This window comes from Alternaria incomplexa (assembly GCF_024043165.1).
Source record: "Alternaria incomplexa strain BMP 0042 chromosome Unknown scaffold_1, whole genome shotgun sequence".
NCBI lineage: Eukaryota > Fungi > Ascomycota > Dothideomycetes > Pleosporales > Pleosporaceae > Alternaria > Alternaria incomplexa.
This window is the reverse complement of record NW_026249850.1, coordinates 1,481,406-1,499,934: the sequence shown is the minus strand read 5'-3', so window position 1 is coordinate 1,499,934 and position 18,529 is coordinate 1,481,406. Positions and strand designations below refer to the sequence as shown.

General features: G+C 52.8%; 10 protein-coding genes across 10 annotated transcripts; 6 read left to right on the top strand and 4 right to left on the bottom strand.

Annotated features, from left to right (window-relative positions):
- Positions 1 to 671: 671 nt before the first annotated feature.
- On the top strand, positions 672 to 1,619 carry J4E90_000541 (uncharacterized protein; the record flags this gene model as incomplete). The annotated part of the gene is made up of 1 exon (XM_051430137.1): positions 672 to 1,619. The coding sequence occupies one exon, from the start codon at positions 672 to 674 to the stop codon at positions 1,617 to 1,619; it is 948 nt and encodes a 315-aa protein (XP_051295624.1).
- A 282-nt stretch (positions 1,620 to 1,901) lies between these two features.
- J4E90_000540 (uncharacterized protein) lies at positions 1,902 to 2,509 on the top strand (the record flags this gene model as incomplete). The annotated part of the gene is made up of 3 exons (XM_051430136.1): positions 1,902 to 1,974; positions 2,028 to 2,107; positions 2,156 to 2,509. 3 exons carry the CDS (start codon positions 1,902 to 1,904, stop codon positions 2,507 to 2,509), a joined length of 507 nt encoding a protein of 168 aa, XP_051295623.1.
- A 184-nt stretch (positions 2,510 to 2,693) lies between these two features.
- J4E90_000539 (uncharacterized protein) lies at positions 2,694 to 3,606 on the bottom strand (the record flags this gene model as incomplete). The annotated part of the gene is made up of 2 exons (XM_051430135.1): positions 2,694 to 3,240; positions 3,290 to 3,606. 2 exons carry the CDS (start codon positions 3,604 to 3,606, stop codon positions 2,694 to 2,696), a joined length of 864 nt encoding a protein of 287 aa, XP_051295622.1.
- Positions 3,607 to 3,936: 330 nt separating this feature from the next.
- J4E90_000538 (uncharacterized protein) lies at positions 3,937 to 7,368 on the top strand (the record flags this gene model as incomplete). The annotated part of the gene is made up of 1 exon (XM_051430134.1): positions 3,937 to 7,368. One exon carries the CDS (start codon positions 3,937 to 3,939, stop codon positions 7,366 to 7,368), a length of 3,432 nt encoding a protein of 1,143 aa, XP_051295621.1.
- A 441-nt stretch (positions 7,369 to 7,809) lies between these two features.
- On the bottom strand, positions 7,810 to 8,920 carry J4E90_000537 (uncharacterized protein; the record flags this gene model as incomplete). The annotated part of the gene is made up of 2 exons (XM_051430133.1): positions 7,810 to 8,602; positions 8,913 to 8,920. 2 exons carry the CDS (start codon positions 8,918 to 8,920, stop codon positions 7,810 to 7,812), a joined length of 801 nt encoding a protein of 266 aa, XP_051295620.1.
- A 504-nt stretch (positions 8,921 to 9,424) lies between these two features.
- Positions 9,425 to 10,231, bottom strand: J4E90_000536 (uncharacterized protein; the record flags this gene model as incomplete). Its single annotated transcript, XM_051430132.1, has 2 exons — positions 9,425 to 10,009; positions 10,055 to 10,231. 2 exons carry the CDS (start codon positions 10,229 to 10,231, stop codon positions 9,425 to 9,427), a joined length of 762 nt encoding a protein of 253 aa, XP_051295619.1.
- A 508-nt stretch (positions 10,232 to 10,739) lies between these two features.
- J4E90_000535 (uncharacterized protein) lies at positions 10,740 to 11,593 on the top strand (the record flags this gene model as incomplete). Its single annotated transcript, XM_051430131.1, has 2 exons — positions 10,740 to 10,743; positions 10,842 to 11,593. 2 exons carry the CDS (start codon positions 10,740 to 10,742, stop codon positions 11,591 to 11,593), a joined length of 756 nt encoding a protein of 251 aa, XP_051295618.1.
- Positions 11,594 to 12,784: 1,191 nt separating this feature from the next.
- Positions 12,785 to 14,073, top strand: J4E90_000534 (uncharacterized protein; the record flags this gene model as incomplete). The annotated part of the gene is made up of 2 exons (XM_051430130.1): positions 12,785 to 12,804; positions 12,852 to 14,073. The coding sequence occupies 2 exons, from the start codon at positions 12,785 to 12,787 to the stop codon at positions 14,071 to 14,073; spliced, it is 1,242 nt and encodes a 413-aa protein (XP_051295617.1).
- A 390-nt stretch (positions 14,074 to 14,463) lies between these two features.
- Positions 14,464 to 16,457, top strand: J4E90_000533 (uncharacterized protein; the record flags this gene model as incomplete). Its single annotated transcript, XM_051430129.1, has 2 exons — positions 14,464 to 14,468; positions 14,630 to 16,457. The coding sequence occupies 2 exons, from the start codon at positions 14,464 to 14,466 to the stop codon at positions 16,455 to 16,457; spliced, it is 1,833 nt and encodes a 610-aa protein (XP_051295616.1).
- Positions 16,458 to 17,185: 728 nt separating this feature from the next.
- Positions 17,186 to 17,756, bottom strand: J4E90_000532 (uncharacterized protein; the record flags this gene model as incomplete). The annotated part of the gene is made up of 2 exons (XM_051430128.1): positions 17,186 to 17,610; positions 17,693 to 17,756. The coding sequence occupies 2 exons, from the start codon at positions 17,754 to 17,756 to the stop codon at positions 17,186 to 17,188; spliced, it is 489 nt and encodes a 162-aa protein (XP_051295615.1).
- Positions 17,757 to 18,529: the final 773 nt, after the last annotated feature.

Genomic DNA, 18,529 nt, shown 5'->3' with positions numbered 1-18,529 from the left:
TGCAATCAGCCTGGACACTAGGATCTGTCTATGCTAGGGTTGAGTCAAGTAGAGCAAGAAGATCGTTCCTAATGCTGCCCTGGATAGTCGAATATGCCGACAGAAATTTCTTCTCATCGTTGTCGAAAATGGCTGTATTCATGACGGTGATCGAGCCGAGAAACATGCTGTTGTTTCATAGGTCTCCGATTGGCAGCAGCGGTCCAGTCTACCACTGAAAGCAGTGGGGCCAACCTAGGAAGGGGAGGTGAGGGGTGGACCGGCCACTCCCAAGGCGTTCTTATAGTGATACATCTCCAAATGTATTCGGTGGACTTCACGACAAAGGTCGCTATCTGGAAGGCCGTTATTGGAAGAGTGGAGATGGCAGAAGATGAGGCTCAACAAATGCGAGTATCGGGATAGTCGGAACGTTCCGCGCAGCGGCTATTGAAGGCCCATGGCATGACTCCGATGGTGCATGGCCACCTCGTATCCTCTCAACTCAGATCTCATATATTACTACCTATGTGCTGCTGAACATTGAAATAAGTATTGATTACAGAAACGCTCGCAGGTTTCCATTGTCGGATTTACTACCCCACCTGCACCCCGCCTCCCCGCTTTGATCACCAAGGTCGACCCAGAAAGCATACCCTCCCCGGAGGCTATTATCAACAGCTACAGTCGCTATGGCTCCTCCTCCAGCTCCGGGCGTATGGTGCCCCGCAGTAACCTTCTACACTTCCGAAAGCGACACGGCAACCTTGGATCTCGCCGCACAGAAACAGTATTTCCAATACCTCTCCAAATCGGGTCTTACTGGTTTAGTCATTCTTGGCTCTAACGCTGAGGCATTTCTCCTCACTCGCGATGAGAAGAGAGCGTTGATGAAATGTGCTCGTGAGGCCGTCGGCCCCGACTACCCTCTGATGGCCGGCATCTCAGGCTTCTCTGTACCTCAAGTCATGGAGAACATTAGCGACGCAATTGAGGCTGGAGCCAATTATGGACTCTTGCTACCAGCGGCGTACTATGGGCCAGCAGCTTCTAAAGAAGTTGTCATGGCTTTCTACGATGAGGTTGCGCAGAAATCCGAGTTGCCTATCGTCATCTACAACTTCCCGGGTATCTGCAATGGGGTGGACCTTGATTCTGTCACGATCGCCGCGCTCGCAAAACGGAACCCTGGCAAGATTGTCGGCGTAAAGTTGACGTGTGGCAGCGTCGCGAAGATAACCAGGCTATGTGCTGAGCTGCCAAGCGATACCTTCTCTACGTATGCGGGCCAAGCGGATTGGTTGGTTGCTGGCCTTGCGGTCGGAAGTGCAGGGTGCGTGTCGGCATTCAGCAACGTTTTCCCGAAGGTCTGCTCAAAGGTCTACGAGTGGTACACTACTGGGAAGACTCAAGAAGCCCTGGAGCTTCACCGGAAGGCGGCGCTCGCAGAGAGCCCGATCAAGGCTGGAATCGCTCCAACAAAGCACGCTGTTAGTCAATACAGTGCGAAAGCTGCTGGTATTGGGGGCGCAGAGGGAAAGCTCAACCCCAGGCGTCCATACTTGCCAGTTAGCGACGCGATCAAGACGAGCGTAAAGAGTGCCATGGAAGAGCTTGCTACGATAGAGAGCATCTTGTAAAAGAGGCTGGAGGATACCTAGGGTTTCCGAGTTAGTTCAGATAGAGGTACTTGCATCTCGCGGCATGGCAAGCGTAGCAGACATATCGTCACACCCGTAACTTCGAACATATGATGGACAGGCATCCCTTTCCGACAATATTCTAGTTCCAGTCGTGAAGCTATGAGCCGAGAGAGATGAAGACTAGTAAAAGTGCAGACCCTTGATTTAGCGGCGCACGTGCCTTATCGATAACCAACATTCACATCTCGAACTTTTTCCCAATCCACCAAACACGACGAAATGGCGGCGCAAAGGGGAGCAAGCGGTATCGAAAAGAAGAAGCGGTCGAAGAAGAGAAAGACGAGAACGGAGGGTACAAGCAGCGATGTTCAACAGTTCGCGAGGGCTACGCTAACAACTGGACAGTCTCATCATCGAGCGAAAGTGACAGCGATGTCTCAAGTGTAAAGAGTCAAAAGGTGGCCGCGGTAGAAGAAGAAACAAAGGTATGAGTGTCGCGTTGAACAGGTCTGATCTGATCTGACTCGAAAAAGGATGTTTCGCCAGCGCCAGCACCAGCACCCGCTAAGAAAGAGAAGAAGAAGAAGTCCAAGACAGGCAGTGCTCCAGAGGCTCAGCCAGATGAAGATGTCGCTATGACGGATGTACCAGCTTCTCCGCCACCAAAACAGGCAGCGTCAAAGGCTAGTCAACAGGCGCAAGACGATTTCGGCGCCCTCTATCTGCGCAAAATCGCGGCTGAGTTCGCTGACGATCTCGACAAAGTGCGTGAAGCACCAGACTTCAAGGCGAGCAGTGTGCCGATGCTCATTCATGCGCTCAAACAAGGCGAAAGTCTTTACAGTGTAGAGGAGAGAAAGAGGGTCGTAGGCGCGGCGAACGCGTAGAGAGCAAGGGTAGCATGGGTGGCGTCTGGCGTCTGGAAACGTTTTTGCGCAAAGATTATCATAATGCAAATGTTCGTATATTTCAGAAGGGGGTCCGAACTCGGTCCCATTCATGTGCCAAATTCCCCCCAAAACGGTCATCGAACAGCCAAACGCCTTGCTATGCAGAATCTCGTGAAATCGTCTAGTATGCCTCGACCTCCATACCGCTCCGCCACTCCAACTCGATTGTCCAAGCCAGGAGGTTCGGGTGCTTGATCACAACCATGTCATGGGCCAGCTTCATGACTTTCTCCCTCTTCTCCGCCTTTTCTCCTGATGGCAGCACCATCAAGGTATCGTACGCTCTAGCAAGCAGCTTCTCCTCGTATTCCCGTCTCAGCTCGTCATCGCCCGTCCAGTTGATGATCTCCTCGTATATCCCTTCTAGCGGGCTAGTAGCGTATATCTCGTTCTTAACAGAGGCTGTGGTACCCTCCAGTGTCGCGCCGATGCGAAGTCGTCTCTCTTCTATGAGCCGCTTGATTGTGGAAGCCTCCTGTGTCTCGTGGATCTCGGCGATGCGCGTGTACGTTTTTGACGGGTCTGGCAGACGACCTTCGAGGTAAGAGTATACGGGAAAGGACGGCAGCTGGGTACTGAGTGCGCGTGCATATTGAGTCTTGGTGCCATGAGCACGGGCGTGATCTACGAGCTTATCGATGGCAGATTGGGACTTGTGCGCGTCGTCCCTGTTCTTGTTAGCATTGTTGCCTCTCCACCTGTATAGACAAAACATACAAATTCATGTATATCTGCGCTAGTTCCAGTCCGACATCAATGTTCTCATCAACCTTGGCGCCCTTGAGACCTTCGTACATGCCCCTTAGCCCGAGCCATGCCTGTGGATCTTCAGGCTTGAGCTTGGTCGCGTCATAGTAGGCTTTCGCCGCTTCGTCGAATCTGCTCAGACCGTCGTTGGCGCGTCCGAGGAACAGATAGGCGAAGTAGTTTTGGGGCTCCTTCTCCAGCACTGCTGTCGCTTGGTTCTTCGCTTCCTCCCAATCCTTTGCGCCAATGGCCGCCTTCGCAGCCTTCAGCGCCGTTTTCGTAGACATGTCGTTGATTTGGGTAGCGATAGTTTGGAGAGTAGCCGTCCGTACGGCGCTATTTGTGTTATGAAGGTGCCATGAGGAGTGAATTGGAGCTTTGGTGTGGGGCTCGCAGCGTCGAAAGAGCAGGCAATGACGCACGGCATGCTAGCGTCGATCCTGGGCTTCAGCCTTACCAAAACACGAACATCAACGTCAACCACTCTGCAATCTCCTTGCCGCTACTCTTCACAATAAACCCGTTCGAGTAACTCTGGTACTTCGGATTCCTCTCGTTACAGCATCTGTCGGCGTTTTGCATTGCATCGGCTGGGTTCAAAAATTCGGATTGCTGTCATGGCGTCACACGCGGACAGTGCGCACGACCTGCTGGATCTCGACATATCGACATTGCGGCAATTCGTCGAGCTGTTCCCCAACGAGGGACTATCAAAAGTCATCACAGGCTGGTTAAGCAGCGGTATATCAAGATACCCGCTTGTAGAAGAAGGCGACTCAAGAGAAGGACCTGACCTGAGCGAGGGTGGGGTAGCTCTTACTCAAGATGTTCCAGTCTCACAGGAGGACTGTCTGGTGTTGATGACTGAAGGAATTACCGAGGCGGGAAGATCGCCACTTGCACATTGCTTGCTCGGAGACTACTACCTGTCCTTGGAGGAGTACGAAAGCGCGGTCGAGAGCACAAGGAAAGGCTTGAAATATGCTGCTGCGGAGGCTAAGAAGACCGACTTATCACTTCAGAGAACTCGCGACGCTTTGAGTAGTACGCTTGCTACTGCTTTAGTTTATTACCAGGCCCCAAGAAATCATCTGGAAGCCAAGGGTATCTTCGAATCCATCTTGAAACGCAAGCCACAGTTTACCTCTGCTCTCATCGGCATCGGGTTGGTCCTAGAAGAAGAAGAGGAATATGAGCAAGCCTTCCAATTCCTTGAGAAGGCGCTAAAGCAAGATCCCTCAAATGGTCGCATAGGTGCAGAATCAGCTTGGTGTCAAGCACTTGCCGGCGACTACAAGACTGGTTTGGAAAGGCTCCAGGAGTACCTCGACTACCCGCAGCTCGATGCCTCTAAGCAACGTGGCCGCGAGCTCCACGCACAGACACTTTATAGAATAGGTGTATGTATATGGGAGCTCGATCCGTCCAAGCAAGCGAGGAAGGACCGCCAAGGAACGTATGCGAAGCTGCTCGCAGCGATCAAAGCAAACCCGAACTATGCGCCAGCATACACTCTGCTTGGCATCTTCTACGAAGATTACAATAAGGACCGCAGACGAGCACGGCAGTGCTTCCAAAAAGCCTTCGAGCTATCGCCCTCTGAGGTCGTCGCAGCTGAGCGCCTTGCTCGCCTTTTCGCCAATCAAGGCGAGTGGGACATTGTCGAGGTCGTGTCCCAGCGAGTGGTAGACTCCGGAAAAGCCCGTCAGACACCAGGATCGAAACGAAAAGGCGTCAGCTGGCCGTTCTCTGCACTCGGTGTCGTCCAGATGAACAAGCAAGAGTATCAGAAGAGTATTGTGTCCTTCTTATCTGCACTACGCATCAGTCCAGACGACTACTACTCCTACGTCGGTCTCGGAGAGAGCTACCACAACTCTGGTCGATATAACTCAGCATCACGCGCGTTCAACTATGCAGAAAACCCGACAGATGGCGTTATTTTGAAGAGGTCTGACCAAGAGGGGTGGTTCACCAAGTACATGCTCGCCAACGTCAACCGCGAGTTGAGTGAGTTCAACGAAGCTCTTGCAGGTTACGAAGCTGTACTAGCGTCTCGACCGAAAGAGTTTGGTGTCTCGATAGCACTTCTGCAGACTCTCGTAGAGAAGGGCTGGCATTGCATTGAAACCGGTTTCTTCGGCGAGGCTGCCGATAGCGCGACCCGCGGTATCGAAGTTGCGATGTCGATCACTGAGTACAAGCCGGATGCTTTCAACCTCTGGAAAGCTGTTGGCGATGCCTGCAGTTTGTTCACCTGGGTCCAAGATAAACTCAAGCAGTTTCCAGTGGAGCTGATCGAGAAGGTGCTGCGTAGCAAGTCGGATATGAACATCGATTTTGATGAACACAAGGATATCGATGGGCTCGGACAGCATACGCTGGCTGCACTTTCCGCAGATAAAGACGATACTCTCACCAAGGTGCTCAAAGCCTCAATACTTGCACAAAAACGAGCAGTTTCCAGTTGTGCACATGACATACACGCACAGGCTGTAGCGTGGTACAACCTAGGCTGGACAGAGTACAGAGCACATGTCTGCTTAGAGCAGGAAGGCATTGAGGGGTCGAAACTCACAACATACCTTCGAGCAGCCATGAAATGTTTCAAGCGTGCTATCGAACTAGAAGCCGGTAACTCGGAGTTCTGGAACTCGCTTGGTGTTATTACGACTACACTGAGCCCCAAGGTCGCTCAGCACGCCTTTGTTCGCTCCCTACATCTCAACGAACGAAGTGTGCACACCTGGACGAACCTAGGAGCGCTTTACTTGTTACAAAATGATCACGAACTTGCGCACACCGCCTTCTCAAGGGCGCAATCGCAAGACCCCGACTACTCATTAGCATGGGTCGGCGAAGGCATCGTCGCATTGCTCACCGGGGATTCCAACGAGGCGCTCTCTCACTTCACTCACGCATTCGAGCTTTCAGAGTCGTCACTGCTTTTGACTAAACGTCAGTACGCCGTCTCGGCTTTCGACTTCCTTGTGTCTTCGCCTTCGTCATCCAGCAACATCACGAACCTCATACAACCTCTGTTCGCGCTCCAACAGCTCAACATACAAGTACCTTACGACATCCCACATAAGCACCTAGCAGCCTTGTTCTTGGAGCGTATTGGTAACTATGACGCTGCTGTAGCAGCTATGCAAGCTGTGAACGAGACAGTAGAGCAAGAATATGAGAAGTCAGAGTCGCTGGCGTCCCTAGCTCGTGTTGCACAAGCCAAGACGGATCTGTCCCGCAACCTCCTCGCTACCGAATCCTACCATTCGGCCGCGGAAGAAGCTGAGACCGCACTTGATCTGCTGTCTGAATTGGACAGCGATGCCAAACAGTCAGCATTATCCGGTGACCAAATCTCGAAGACCAAGCTATCAGCTCGTCTCACAGCTGGTCTAGCACACTACTTTAGTGGCTCCTTCGACGCCGCGATACCGTATTTCCGAACATCGCTCGAGGCAACTGGGGCCAACCCAGACATCATCTGCATTCTCGCAGAAGTACTTTGGGCCAAGGGCGGAGAGAACGAGAAGCAAGTGGCTCGCGACCAGCTCTTTACCGCCATTGAGAAGCACGAAGGCCATGTTGGCTTGCTGACCCTCATTGGCGCCATGACAGTACTCGACGATGACTTGGAAACCATGGAAGCCATCAAAGACGATCTGGACCGACTGCGCACGAACAAGGAGCTCGGCGACGAACAGTTGGCACGCGTGGAGAAGGTTATCGAAGCCATCTCAGTCAGTCTAGGTGGTGAGGAGCAAGAGTTGGATGAGGCTCGTCGCAGTGTCATGCTTGCCCCCTGGAAACACACTGGTTGGACAGAGCTCGCCGACGCTGCTGAAGGTGATGCGTTCGCCAGCACGCTTGCAAAGGAAACTGCGATGCGCAACGCACCGCCGAATGGTACGCTTGGTGCTGTTGGGTTGTCAGGCGCGATGGGTGGTACCGGCGACGTGGGAGATGCTCAGAGGGCAGTCGTACTTGCGCCTTGGGTCGCCGACAGCTGGAGTGGCTTGGCTGAGTGTGTTCAAAGCGCTTGAACAGGAATAAGGCTACCTTACAGGCGTGTGATATGAACATCTCTACCCCACCATGTCGTTGATAAAAGTCATTAGAATTAGCGACAGCATTTTCAAATATAATGTAACATATATGCGTAACATTATTCCTATTAGTCGTAACGCCTACTTGGTGACTGAGCAACGACGGTCGCAAGGGGTGGACAAATACCCCGTCGCATTTACGAGGTTTGCTGCATACACACCATTATATCTGAGCAAGTAGGTAGTACGCAACACAATGTATACTTCTACTTGAATATTTCTGTAGAATGCGATGATACGTTCTAGCCACCCCTGCTGCGGGGGCTGTACAAGCCGACGTAGCAACACTCGTTTCTGGGGAAGTTACCATTCCCGTTGTTGCCCCCTAAAAACAAATCAACGCTGATAATATGGAAACCTGAAGCCCCAGAATCTCCGCTACCATCTTTCAAGCTCCCATCTCACTTCTGTCACAACTCCTTTGAGTGGCGGGAGTGTATGGCCGGTTGCCGGTTCAGCCACTTCCGCAACTACAACGTCAGAGAGCTCGAGTTCCAGTTCCTTCGCATCGCCATTGAGCTCTGGGGTGTTCTCACAAGGTTTCTTCTTGTCTCCTGTAACAGCTCTGCCCGTATCATTCTGCTCATCTGCCGAGACTTCCTTCGCTTGCCTGGTTACAGCACAGGCCATCCCTGGGGAGGATGTGTTGATTTCATGATAGCCGTAAGATGGACGACGAATCCGGAAGCCAGAGAAGACATAGCCACGTCTTTGCAACAAGCGGACAGCAACATCGCAAATGAACTCAGCCGGTAACTTCGCTTGCTCGCTGAGAAGCCAGGATGCGTTACCAGAGTCTGCGTAAAAGTCGAGAACAAGCTCCCGGGCCTGGCTTTGATTGGATGTGCCTTCGTATAGCTCTGTCGTTGCTGCAGCCGGAAGAATACGCGAGATGTTGACGCTCAGGGTGGGTTGGCAGGCGATCTCACTGAAGAATGCGTACATTCCGTCGATGATTTGGTTCTTGCATGTAATGTCTTGTAGTTTCTCCGCTAGGACGTATAGTCGACATAGCTTCAGCCACTGGCCAGTACCTCTTGTGACTAGCTGATGTGTGTAAACCAGGTTGAGGTATAGGCGAAAGGTATCCGGGTCATCGTCCGGTAGTGCCACCACATGCGCTTCAGTTCCTCGAAACTCCTGACTAGTGGCGCATTTGAAGAGTTCGGATCTGGAGGTGAATAGCGTTTCATGGACGAAAAAGGTTGCTGCGTCCTGGCCTGTCCCCACACAAACTTTCAGTATCAGACTGTCAAAGCTGTGGTATGTCAGCAACGCGAGTCATCTCAAGACTTGCATACTTACGCTAGAATTTGACTATCGCAAGCGCGTATATCCATCGGTTTGGCATCTGCGTCACCAAGCTGCGTGCTCACTGATGATGCCGGTGACGAGGATCGGGTCGGTGGTTCACTAAATTCAAACCTGAATGCTGACATGATGACCGAACAAAAGCTGCTGTGTGCTTCTGTCTGCTTTACTTTGGCATCGCATCTTCTCGAGCATTATAAAAGCTGTTGTTGAAGGATCATAGGAAACGAACAGCGCTTCGCCAGGATCAGGATCGTCTCAGTTACGTATCGACAATGCGCGCGCGTATCAACACCACGAATGCTTATTTGGAAAACAAGACTTCGTTGCAGAAACAAAACAGAGTTGTGTGGAAAGCCTGGAAACGTGACCGAAATGTGCCTGGTAGCGGTTAGGCAGGGGTGAGGCGTAGCAATCTGAACCACTTGAAGCCACTGCAGCGCATGTACATGCCATTGTAATAAAACTTCGAGTGCAGCATCTGCAAACGTGTTTGACGATTGTGTGATAGAGCTATTCCATTTCTGGTCATCTATAATAAGCAAAAGTGATATGCAGAAGACACACAAACCTTGGCCCCAAAGATGGCATCAAGCTACTACACAGGCGCAGTATTGATAGCAGACACACTCCGATGATAACTGGTCATGGTCTTACTTGTACTATTCGGTACTTGGTGGTCCTATTTCTTCTCCTCTTCCTTAGCCGGCGCCTCTCTCTTCTCCAGTATTTTGTCGACGATACCAAAGTCCACCGCCTCTTGAGCGTCCATAAAGTAGTCGCGCTCCATGTACTTCTCAATCTCCTCCAATGTCCTCTTCTTCGTAACGTGCGACTGGTATATCTTGTTCAGCTTGTCCCGTATCCTGAGAATCTCTTTGGCATGGTCCGCGATATCGCTTGCCTTGCCACGGTATCCGCCGCTCGGCTGGTGTATCATGACTCGCGCATGTGGTAATATGTATCGCTGGCCCTCGGCTCCGCCTGCAAGCAGCAGTGATCCCATGGAGGCTGCGATGCCCATGCATATTGTGCTGACCGGGCAGCGGATGTAGTTCATGGTATCGTAGATGGCAAGACCGGCGCTCACGCTGCCACCAGGCGAGTTGATGTACATGGATATGGGTTTCTCGGGGTTGTCGGCTTCGAGGAAGAGGAGCTGGGCGACAGCGTTGGCGGACATGTAGTCGTCAACCTCGCCGTTCAGGCAGATGATGCGCTCTTGTAGGAGACGCGAGAAGATGTCGGAAGTTTTCCAGCCTCCACCCTATAAAGTCAGCTAGCTCTTGAATAGTAACGCTGCTGAACTCACAGTAGTCTCCGTCACGTAGGGTATCGGCAGTGAGATGGCGCGCGGTGTCTGTTGGTCCTGCTGCTGTGGACTCCATTGCGGCTGGAAGCCGAATTGGCTTGATAACGACCGCGTGCCATATCTGGCGAAGCTTTGTAGTGTTGATGGCCTTGTAGCCCGCCGTAATAGAGAAGCCATGATGGTGATGTCGGGGTAGCTCCTGCCTCCCCGCGTGAACCCAGCTCCGGCGCGCCAAGCCGGGGGTCCGATGCGATCGTTTGGCTCTTCCTGCGCAACACCCTCAACCCGCACGAACCACGCAGTCGCTCCCTGTCCCGCCTGATGCCAGGCAGATGGATCTGTCGCCCGACGTCATGCTTGAGCCCCACTAGACTCCAGGCGTGGGCTCAATGCCGCCAATCCTCCGCTCATATTCCCGGTCATCTCTTGAAAGGCAGTGACCTTGGTCCTACGCGCGAAGATGCCCACCAAACGTTCCGCCTCCGCAAAGACGAGACAGCCAAAGAACTTCCACTTTCGCCATTGCTCGACCCGGTAGCCTTAGAAGAAAGGTCTCGCTATGAACAGACGAAAGAGCGACCGAACTTTGCTGCATTGACACCTTTCCAGAAGAAACTATGGGAAAATCCATTCGGTATGCACAATGCTGTCCCTTGATGGCAATGCAAAACTAATTTTTCAGCCCATGCGTTGGCATCGCCAGTCCGCCAATGTCGCGCAACAATGATCTCCCTTCCCAGCGCTTTACTGACCTCTCTCCATGCACGCCCGCATCCAACGACTAAAGACCCGTGGCTCCTGCCTGTCTCTCTCACGACGGACAAGAAGCACCTCGGACCCCCACACCGTTTTCTTGGGACTCGTCGGGTTACCGTACAACTGGGCAAGAAGAAAGCCTGGGAAAAGGCTCTAAACTCACGCATGGCCGAAAAGTTTGGCGGGCTGGGCTTGAAGAAGATGGTGTGGAGGGAGGACATGCCAGACTTCATATTGGACATAATGCGCAAGACAGTAGGGAGTAAGCTCAGCTGGAACTTTGGTTTCAGAGGTCGATTGATCCCAGTCGCGAGTCCCCGGACTGAAGACCTTGAGAGCGTCGAAGACGTTTCTTCTGTCCTCATATTCCGATCGCTTCATAATCGTGGGGATGATATGCAAAAGCTGGCAGATCTGAACATGGCTGAGCTAGAAAAGTGGTCAGCCTACTTTACTAAGAGCTTTGAGGCGAAGCTGGATCCACATGCTACCCCAGAAGTCACTCACTCTTCGCCACACTGGTATACTGGTCCTGTCATCGCATGTCTACAACCTCGCCTGATGTTTCCGGAGCTCGAGTTTCATACCACCACTTGGCGAGGCAGAAAGGTTGCGGTCTACAGTTTGGCGGATCTACTTGGAGAGGACAAGGCGCAAGAACTGATAAAAGGCAGCAAGTACGCTGGTGAGAAATGTGTCGTGATGAAGAGAGCAAGACACAATGTGCCGGTTGAAATACTGCTTATGCAACTTCAAGCATACATAGCCCGACCAGGTCCTTGAGTTACCTCAAGCGCACTTTAGCTTTTCAATCAAAAACTAGACCTTTCCAAAGACTACCAAATCTGAGAGACCTCTGATCCACCTCAGGTGCAACCAGCCTCACTCCACTACTTGCTGACACCATCACGCAATCTCCTTTCCCAGTCTGCCTTTCTCATACCGAACATGTGCTCATCCTTCATCTCACCATTCTTGTAAACATTGTCCCTCAGTACACCTTCGAGTACGTACCCATTCTTTTCAAAGCACCGCATGCTCGCCCTGTTGCCAGAGAATACCCCAGCGTACAGTTTGGACAGTCTTTGACCATTGTTCTCGTAACTCTCAAAACTCCAACTTGTGAAGGCTTCCAGTGCCTCCGTGATGTAACCTTTTCCCCAATGCGTCTTTCCAACCCAGAAACCAACTTCTGCTGCATGTGCGTACACGTCCGAGCCTAGCTTCAAACCGATGCCTCCTATTGCGAGTTCTGGCGCTGATCTCTCACAGATGACGAAATGGTGTTGATATGGTAGTGCGAGGTTCATGGTGATCCATGTCTCGGCGTTAGACTGTGTATATGGACTTGGGAAAGTTCCTCGCATATACTTGGCGATGAGAGGGTCGTTGGCGTGCAGGGAAGTCGAAGGGGCATCTTCGAGACACATCGGACGGATCATTAGACGCTTGGTAGTCACTATGGATGATGGAACTGATGTGCCCGTCTGTGCTGGTGTTGTTTGTTCCGCCATTTTGGAGATGGATACACCGACGAGATGTGCGAATACGGAAGAAAAGAACAGAGATGGGCCAGTAGAGAGAGTCCGATGTTTGTGTACTTTTAGTGCTTGATTGCTTCACGGCCGTTGACTCATAGATGCCTTTTTAGTGACCATGATAAGGCCAGTCAGCACGAAACAAACGCACCTTCCCTGCTGGGATATCGACCGGTGGCCTGATCTAGCGACACTCGCTCATTTGATGAGCCCAGAACGATGCAAGCGTATCGCCGTATTCAAAGGACGCGCAAAGACTTGACGACTGTGAAGTATATCCTTGAACACGATGTTTGGGACTGACCAGGTGACATGTGAGAGGACGAGGCGTGACGTCGTGCATGTGGGCGGGCACTAGCGCAGCGCGCTAAAACGCGTCTGTCGCGTGGGCGGTCCAGCACTCCCAGTTCCTACGACGCTTGCCAACAGCGCCGTAATGTCGTCCCTCGGAGCAAAGTAAGCCGATCCAATTGAAGATATGTCGCATGTCTAACATAGTCCAGAAAGGTTGTCAGAACCTATTCGCGACACACGAAGCGCCAACTCTACGATGAAGAACCGCCTACCAAACGAAGACGCGTCGAGACCACGATCGATAGTACCGAAACGACGACCTTGATCCCGTCGGATAATGCTCCTACGATTGTCATTTCATCTCTCGAATGCGAGCGTGAAAGCTCCACCGACCCTCCGTCCAGCCCCAAAGACTCGCCCGCAGTCTTCTCAGACGAACCGCCTCGGTCTAGTCCACCATCGTCGCCAGCACCGCGCAGCTCCCCTCCACCCGTTCAAAAACGGCGACCAGTCTTCTCGATATTCAAGAAGCAACTCAAGCCGAGCACGCCCGCCAAAGAACCCCTTACAGAACGGAGTCACAATGCGCAAAGCCCACCGAAGCCAACACCAAAAAAGAAGCAGATGGTACAGATGCAGTTAGACCTGGCTTCAGAGACGCGCAAAACATGCAAGATATGTGGAATGCAGTACATACCGTCGAATGCCGAAGACGCCGTGCTACACAAGAAATTTCATGCGATGAACCTTGGGGGTGTCGACTTCACCAAGCCAGTCGTGGAGCGCTTTAGGAAGAACCAGATATGGAGTGGTGATGGGAGCTTCATCGCTGTGGTTGGACGCAAGGATACATTGGCGATGCGCAACCGGGCGAGTGATGTTTTGAAGGTTGTGAACACAGAGCTTGCTGCTGTTCCCATATCAGACGACGAGCTTTGGGGACAGACGAGTCGGACAGCCCAGGCAGACGAAACAGAACGGACTACGCCTGTACCGAAACCACGGCCGTCGGCGAAGAACCCAGCCAACGTGGCACTCGTTGATCGATTCAAGATATATCTATACATTCGAGGGAATGAGTGTGTAGGAGCATGTTTGGCAGAGCGAATCTGGGAAGCCTATAAGGTGTTGGACCCCACCGGTTCGCCCGACAAGGAGCACGGAGATGCTGTCGCGCCCCATAGCTCTTCTATCTCTATCAGCACCGTTTCAGATCCGGTGGCCTTGGGCATATCACGGATATGGACGTCGAATCAACATAGAAAGAAAGGCATCGCGACTAGGCTGCTGGATATCGCACGATCCGACTTCATCTATGGGCTGCACATTGAGAAAGCTCGAGTTGCTTTCAGCCAACCGACAGAGAGTGGAGGGAACTTGGCGCGCAAGTGGTTTGACTGCCAGGCAGGGTGGCATGTGTATGTCGATTAGCGTACCGTGGAGATAGACCCTTACATAGATAGCCGCGGTAGGCCGCTGCAAGATGCCCACGCGTTTACTAAACAGTGTAAGGAAGTGTTGAAATCCTGTAGCAGACAGCGAATATTGAAACGGGAGCTCTAGAACACACAGGGCCACAGAATTCGTTGGCGAAATTGTGCCTTGTGGATAGCAGAGGTTCATTGGGCCGTCATGGTGTACGAGGTACGATGGTGGGGGCTGTTCGCTGTCCCGCGCCGGATCGCCAGCACCTGCATATCGGCGATGATCACGTCGCAGAGCCGACTATCAGCAACAGCATTTCTTGCGCGGCACCATCTCACCGCTTCTCTCGCGCCCCTTCCATGTACATAGAATAATGCATTGTTTTTAGCACCCACCATGTCGTCCGGAAACCCCTTCCGCCTTTCTCAAGCTCCCCGTCAGCCCGCGCCCGTCCCGCAGACTTCCTTCATCAACACGGATAGCAGTGTGCTTGGAGCGCGCAGGGAGGACAGCGACCATGGTATTCCCTCGCCTTGCCTTTCTGCGTCTGCTGGCATTCAAGGAGTAATTGTCTTACAGTGCTCGAAGATGCCGCCCCGCCGTCGACTGGCAAGACCAAGAAGTCTGTCCGCATTCTCTCGCCCACTACTACGATTCCACCGCCCATCTTTGACGACTCAGATGCGACCTTGAACGAGCTCATGGCCCGGCGATCGAGCCAAGGTCGGCCTGCGAGCCCACCGCCTCCCGTAACACCCGCCGGCTTTGTCAACAACTCTGTCACCGCGGGTGAAGCCAATGCCCAAGTTGTCGGGAAAGACGCCATGGCAATAGCGGACGCGTCCCCAAACCCGAGATCAACCTTCGGCGAGTCGCTGGCGATGCAATCGCCGGGTAACGTACCAGCGAATCCATTCTCGAGAACACTGGCCTCGTTAGAACCCCAAGACAAGGAGAGTGAGGAGGAGCGGACGAACACGGGAAGACCGATGCTAGGCAACAGTAGAGCTTCCTTGGATGTAGAGAGCTTTAAGAATCTACTCCTGACCGGAAAGGCTACTCCGCGACCATCCGGTCCGCCGCAGCAGTCTACGAGCGCATCACAACCGGTCGCAGGCGCGCAATTCGAGACCAGTAGTAGCACCGACACGTCCTCGGTCTCACGGCAATCGCTATTCGAGCCCATACAAGAATCCCACGCTGATTCACCACGTACATCGGTCGATATGGCCGACTCGGATGAGGACGAGAGCATGGGGCTAGTCTCCGAGGTGAAGAAGGGCAAGAAGAAGCCCCCGCCTGCCCCCAAGCATCGACACGGAAAGCTCGTTACGCAGAGACAGCCACAGACAGTGTCCTTCGAGAGCTTTGCAGCGACAGAGCCAACACCACCGCCGCCTATTAGACGAACAGACAGTTCGGATACAAACAAGCCGCTCCCTCCAACTCCCGTTGCTGCGCCGCAGTCATCCCATATCAGCACGCAAGATACCACCTCGCTACAATCCCAACCAACCCCACCAGCACAAGATCATCCTTCACCGCCTTCAGAAGGTACAATTAGACAAAAGAAAGCACCTCCGCCCGTGCCATTGGCCCGTAGGCAGAGTCAGCTCAAAACGACGACGACAACAGGCAACAGATCGCGGAGCAGTTCAAACCTTACGATGTCATCTCAGCACTCGGTTGACCCCATACAAAGCCCAGTTCCAAGTAACGTCGACCCCTTTGGAGCAAAGTCACCACCACGTCCTCCACCTTCACGACACGGCGCACGACTCGCGAACCTAGGCAACTCAAGCGCGAACTCTTCCAGCACCGAACTGCCACAACGTTCAAGTTCGGGTCAAACGCCGAGATCTGTGCCAGAACCCCCTTCATCCCGCCGGAGCACTTTAGAGTCCCAACCTTCGTCGCCAGCGCCGAGTGTGCACCGCGCCTCATCTATATCGTCCAATCGCAATACCCAGCGAAACGTATCTGGAGAGAGCATAGGAAGCAATATGCCGCCACCTCCGCCTCCACCAAGACGTCGATCGAATCGCTCCAGCCTTGATCAGCAAAGGCCTCAAGTTTCCTCTTCGTCTCCCACAGAAAGCCGACGGACGAGCACAGAATACCGCCGTACAAGTACAGAGCACAGACGGACGAGCGTAGCCAGCGAGAGCTCATTGAGAAGGGAGTACGCGCCTGCAGACGAGAAAGGTGGGAACGAATATGCTTTATACTCGCCAATGGAAGAGAGCGAGAAGAAGCTAGGTCTCGATGAAAACATGGCTGGTGGGAAGGAGGGCGAGGGAAGGAGCGACTCAAGTAACATCCTCGACGATATGGAAAAGTTCCAACGCGAGATCGACGAGTTGAGGACGAAGTATAAACATACGGGATAGTACTTCGTTTGAGTGGTCATCCAGTGGGAGGAACGAGCGATATATATTAGCATGATGCATTCTCTAATTGGGGGATTCTTACTATCATTAGAAGATATCGCAGCCCATATTTATGCTTGTTCACTGTTTTCGCTCTCCCCGCCCTTGATATGTCTTTCTGCTGACAATCATGTGCACTCCATCAGAACCGTACCTGGTCTCATCATGCCTTCATTCTAGCCAGCATTGACGATCCGTCCTCGGTAGGATATTCATCACTGCCCTTCTCTGTGCCTGAAATCAACAACAAGGGGCACTCTGATAGGCAAACAGGGCTTCATTGACGCTCGAGCAACAAGGTACCAACTCAGTCATCCGTGGTAGCTCGAGGAGTGGAAGCCAAGCGCGGTGTGAGAGCCACTTCACAAGGCACAGTCATCAAAGCAAGCATGGTACGGAAGCAAGAGTAATGACGATGTCAGTATTTTTATTAGACTCGTGGAAGGCTATGAACATGCAATACCATGGGGCAGCTTTTCGACGAAGGATGACACCCCATGTCGATGATAAGCCGCCAATACATTAATACCAAATCATGAATGGGGGTATCTGGGTCTTGAGAGAATGATCAAGACAATAAGAGAGAGCCCCATGGATACCAAGCCTTGCACTAACGGCTTCGACTGAGAACGCGACGTGTAGCGCGATACCCCTGCTCAATATAGCACGTTGACCTTGTGTGAACGGGCCTAGGCCATGATAGCCAGGGCTGCAGCACCCATGGCGACGAGCGAGCCCATACCGACGACAGGCGTTGCGAGAGCGGCGCCAGCAGTTTCGACGGCAGTGGTTGTGGGCTCACCAGGGCGACCTGAGGATGAGGGAGACACGACAGCCGTAGTAGTAGCACTGGAAGGCTCGTCATCGGGGACATTGGTGGTGGGAACTGGTCGTCCTGGGGGAGGCAGGATAACGCTAGTAGTGGTAGGTACAGGCGCTCCGCCGTCCTGAGTAGAGGATACAGCCGACAAAGCGGGAGTCGAGGAGACAGCCGACATAGCGGGGGTAGAGGAGACATCTGACAGAGCGGGGACTGGCTCAGACGACGGCTTGCCGGGCTCGGGGACGCACTGGGTGATAGTGACAGTCACGGTAGCGGCGGGAGCGCAGACAGCTGCAAGATGTTAGATTGTGTGCCCGATGCCATGTAGAGGTATCCAAGCAGCTTTGCAGCTAAACCTGAAGCATGTACTCACGGTCAGTGGCGACGACAGCCAGCGCAAGCGCAGCGACAACAGCGAAGATCTTGTAGCCGAACATGTTGATAGCGGTAATCTGATTGGTGGTGGGGATGAATTGAAGTATGTTCGTGTTGGATTGATGCAGCTGCAGAGATGATGGAGCTTTGGGGTGAGTGTCGTGAGAGAAGCAGAAGACACAGAGGTGGACACAGGAAAGTTGTTTATATGACGTGCGAGCAGCGTTTGCAGTCACGGCGGAAATTAGCTCCGGCGGCAGGCGACGAGCAGAGGACGGATTGGCAGGAGCGAAAGTGAAGGTGAAGGCGCGATTGTGGGGCGAGAGCGTGCGTCGTTGTTGTGCTCTGCGCGTGCCCAGGAAGGCACCTTCGTGGCACCACCTCGCCCATACAGACCATGCGTGCCGTGGCGCAGATGCGACTAGCCTTCTCAGCGATTTTGATCATGTACGATGGAAAGATGCTAGAAATGTGACTATAGACAAGCACAGGATGGTGACGTAGGCAGGTGGCCGACAATGAGGTTGCAGGATGGGGTGTGTTTGCTCTTTCTCCTTTGGGACGGCATCGACGACCCAGCAGAGGTTGCGATTGGCAACCCGGACGACATTTGTTGTGGCTCGCATCGCAAAGGGAGGAACAATTCGCGCACATTGGGAATTGAAAGTATGCGCGGGGTCAAGAACGATACTTAGGTGTAACGTACTAACGATATCTCTTCAAAGGGTATATTAAAGGGAGACATACAGGAAACAGAGAACGAGCAGAGGTTTGCAGACGTAAACTTCGATCCAATCAGTTAAATAGATCATCCGTATGCTGAATGATGTGAACT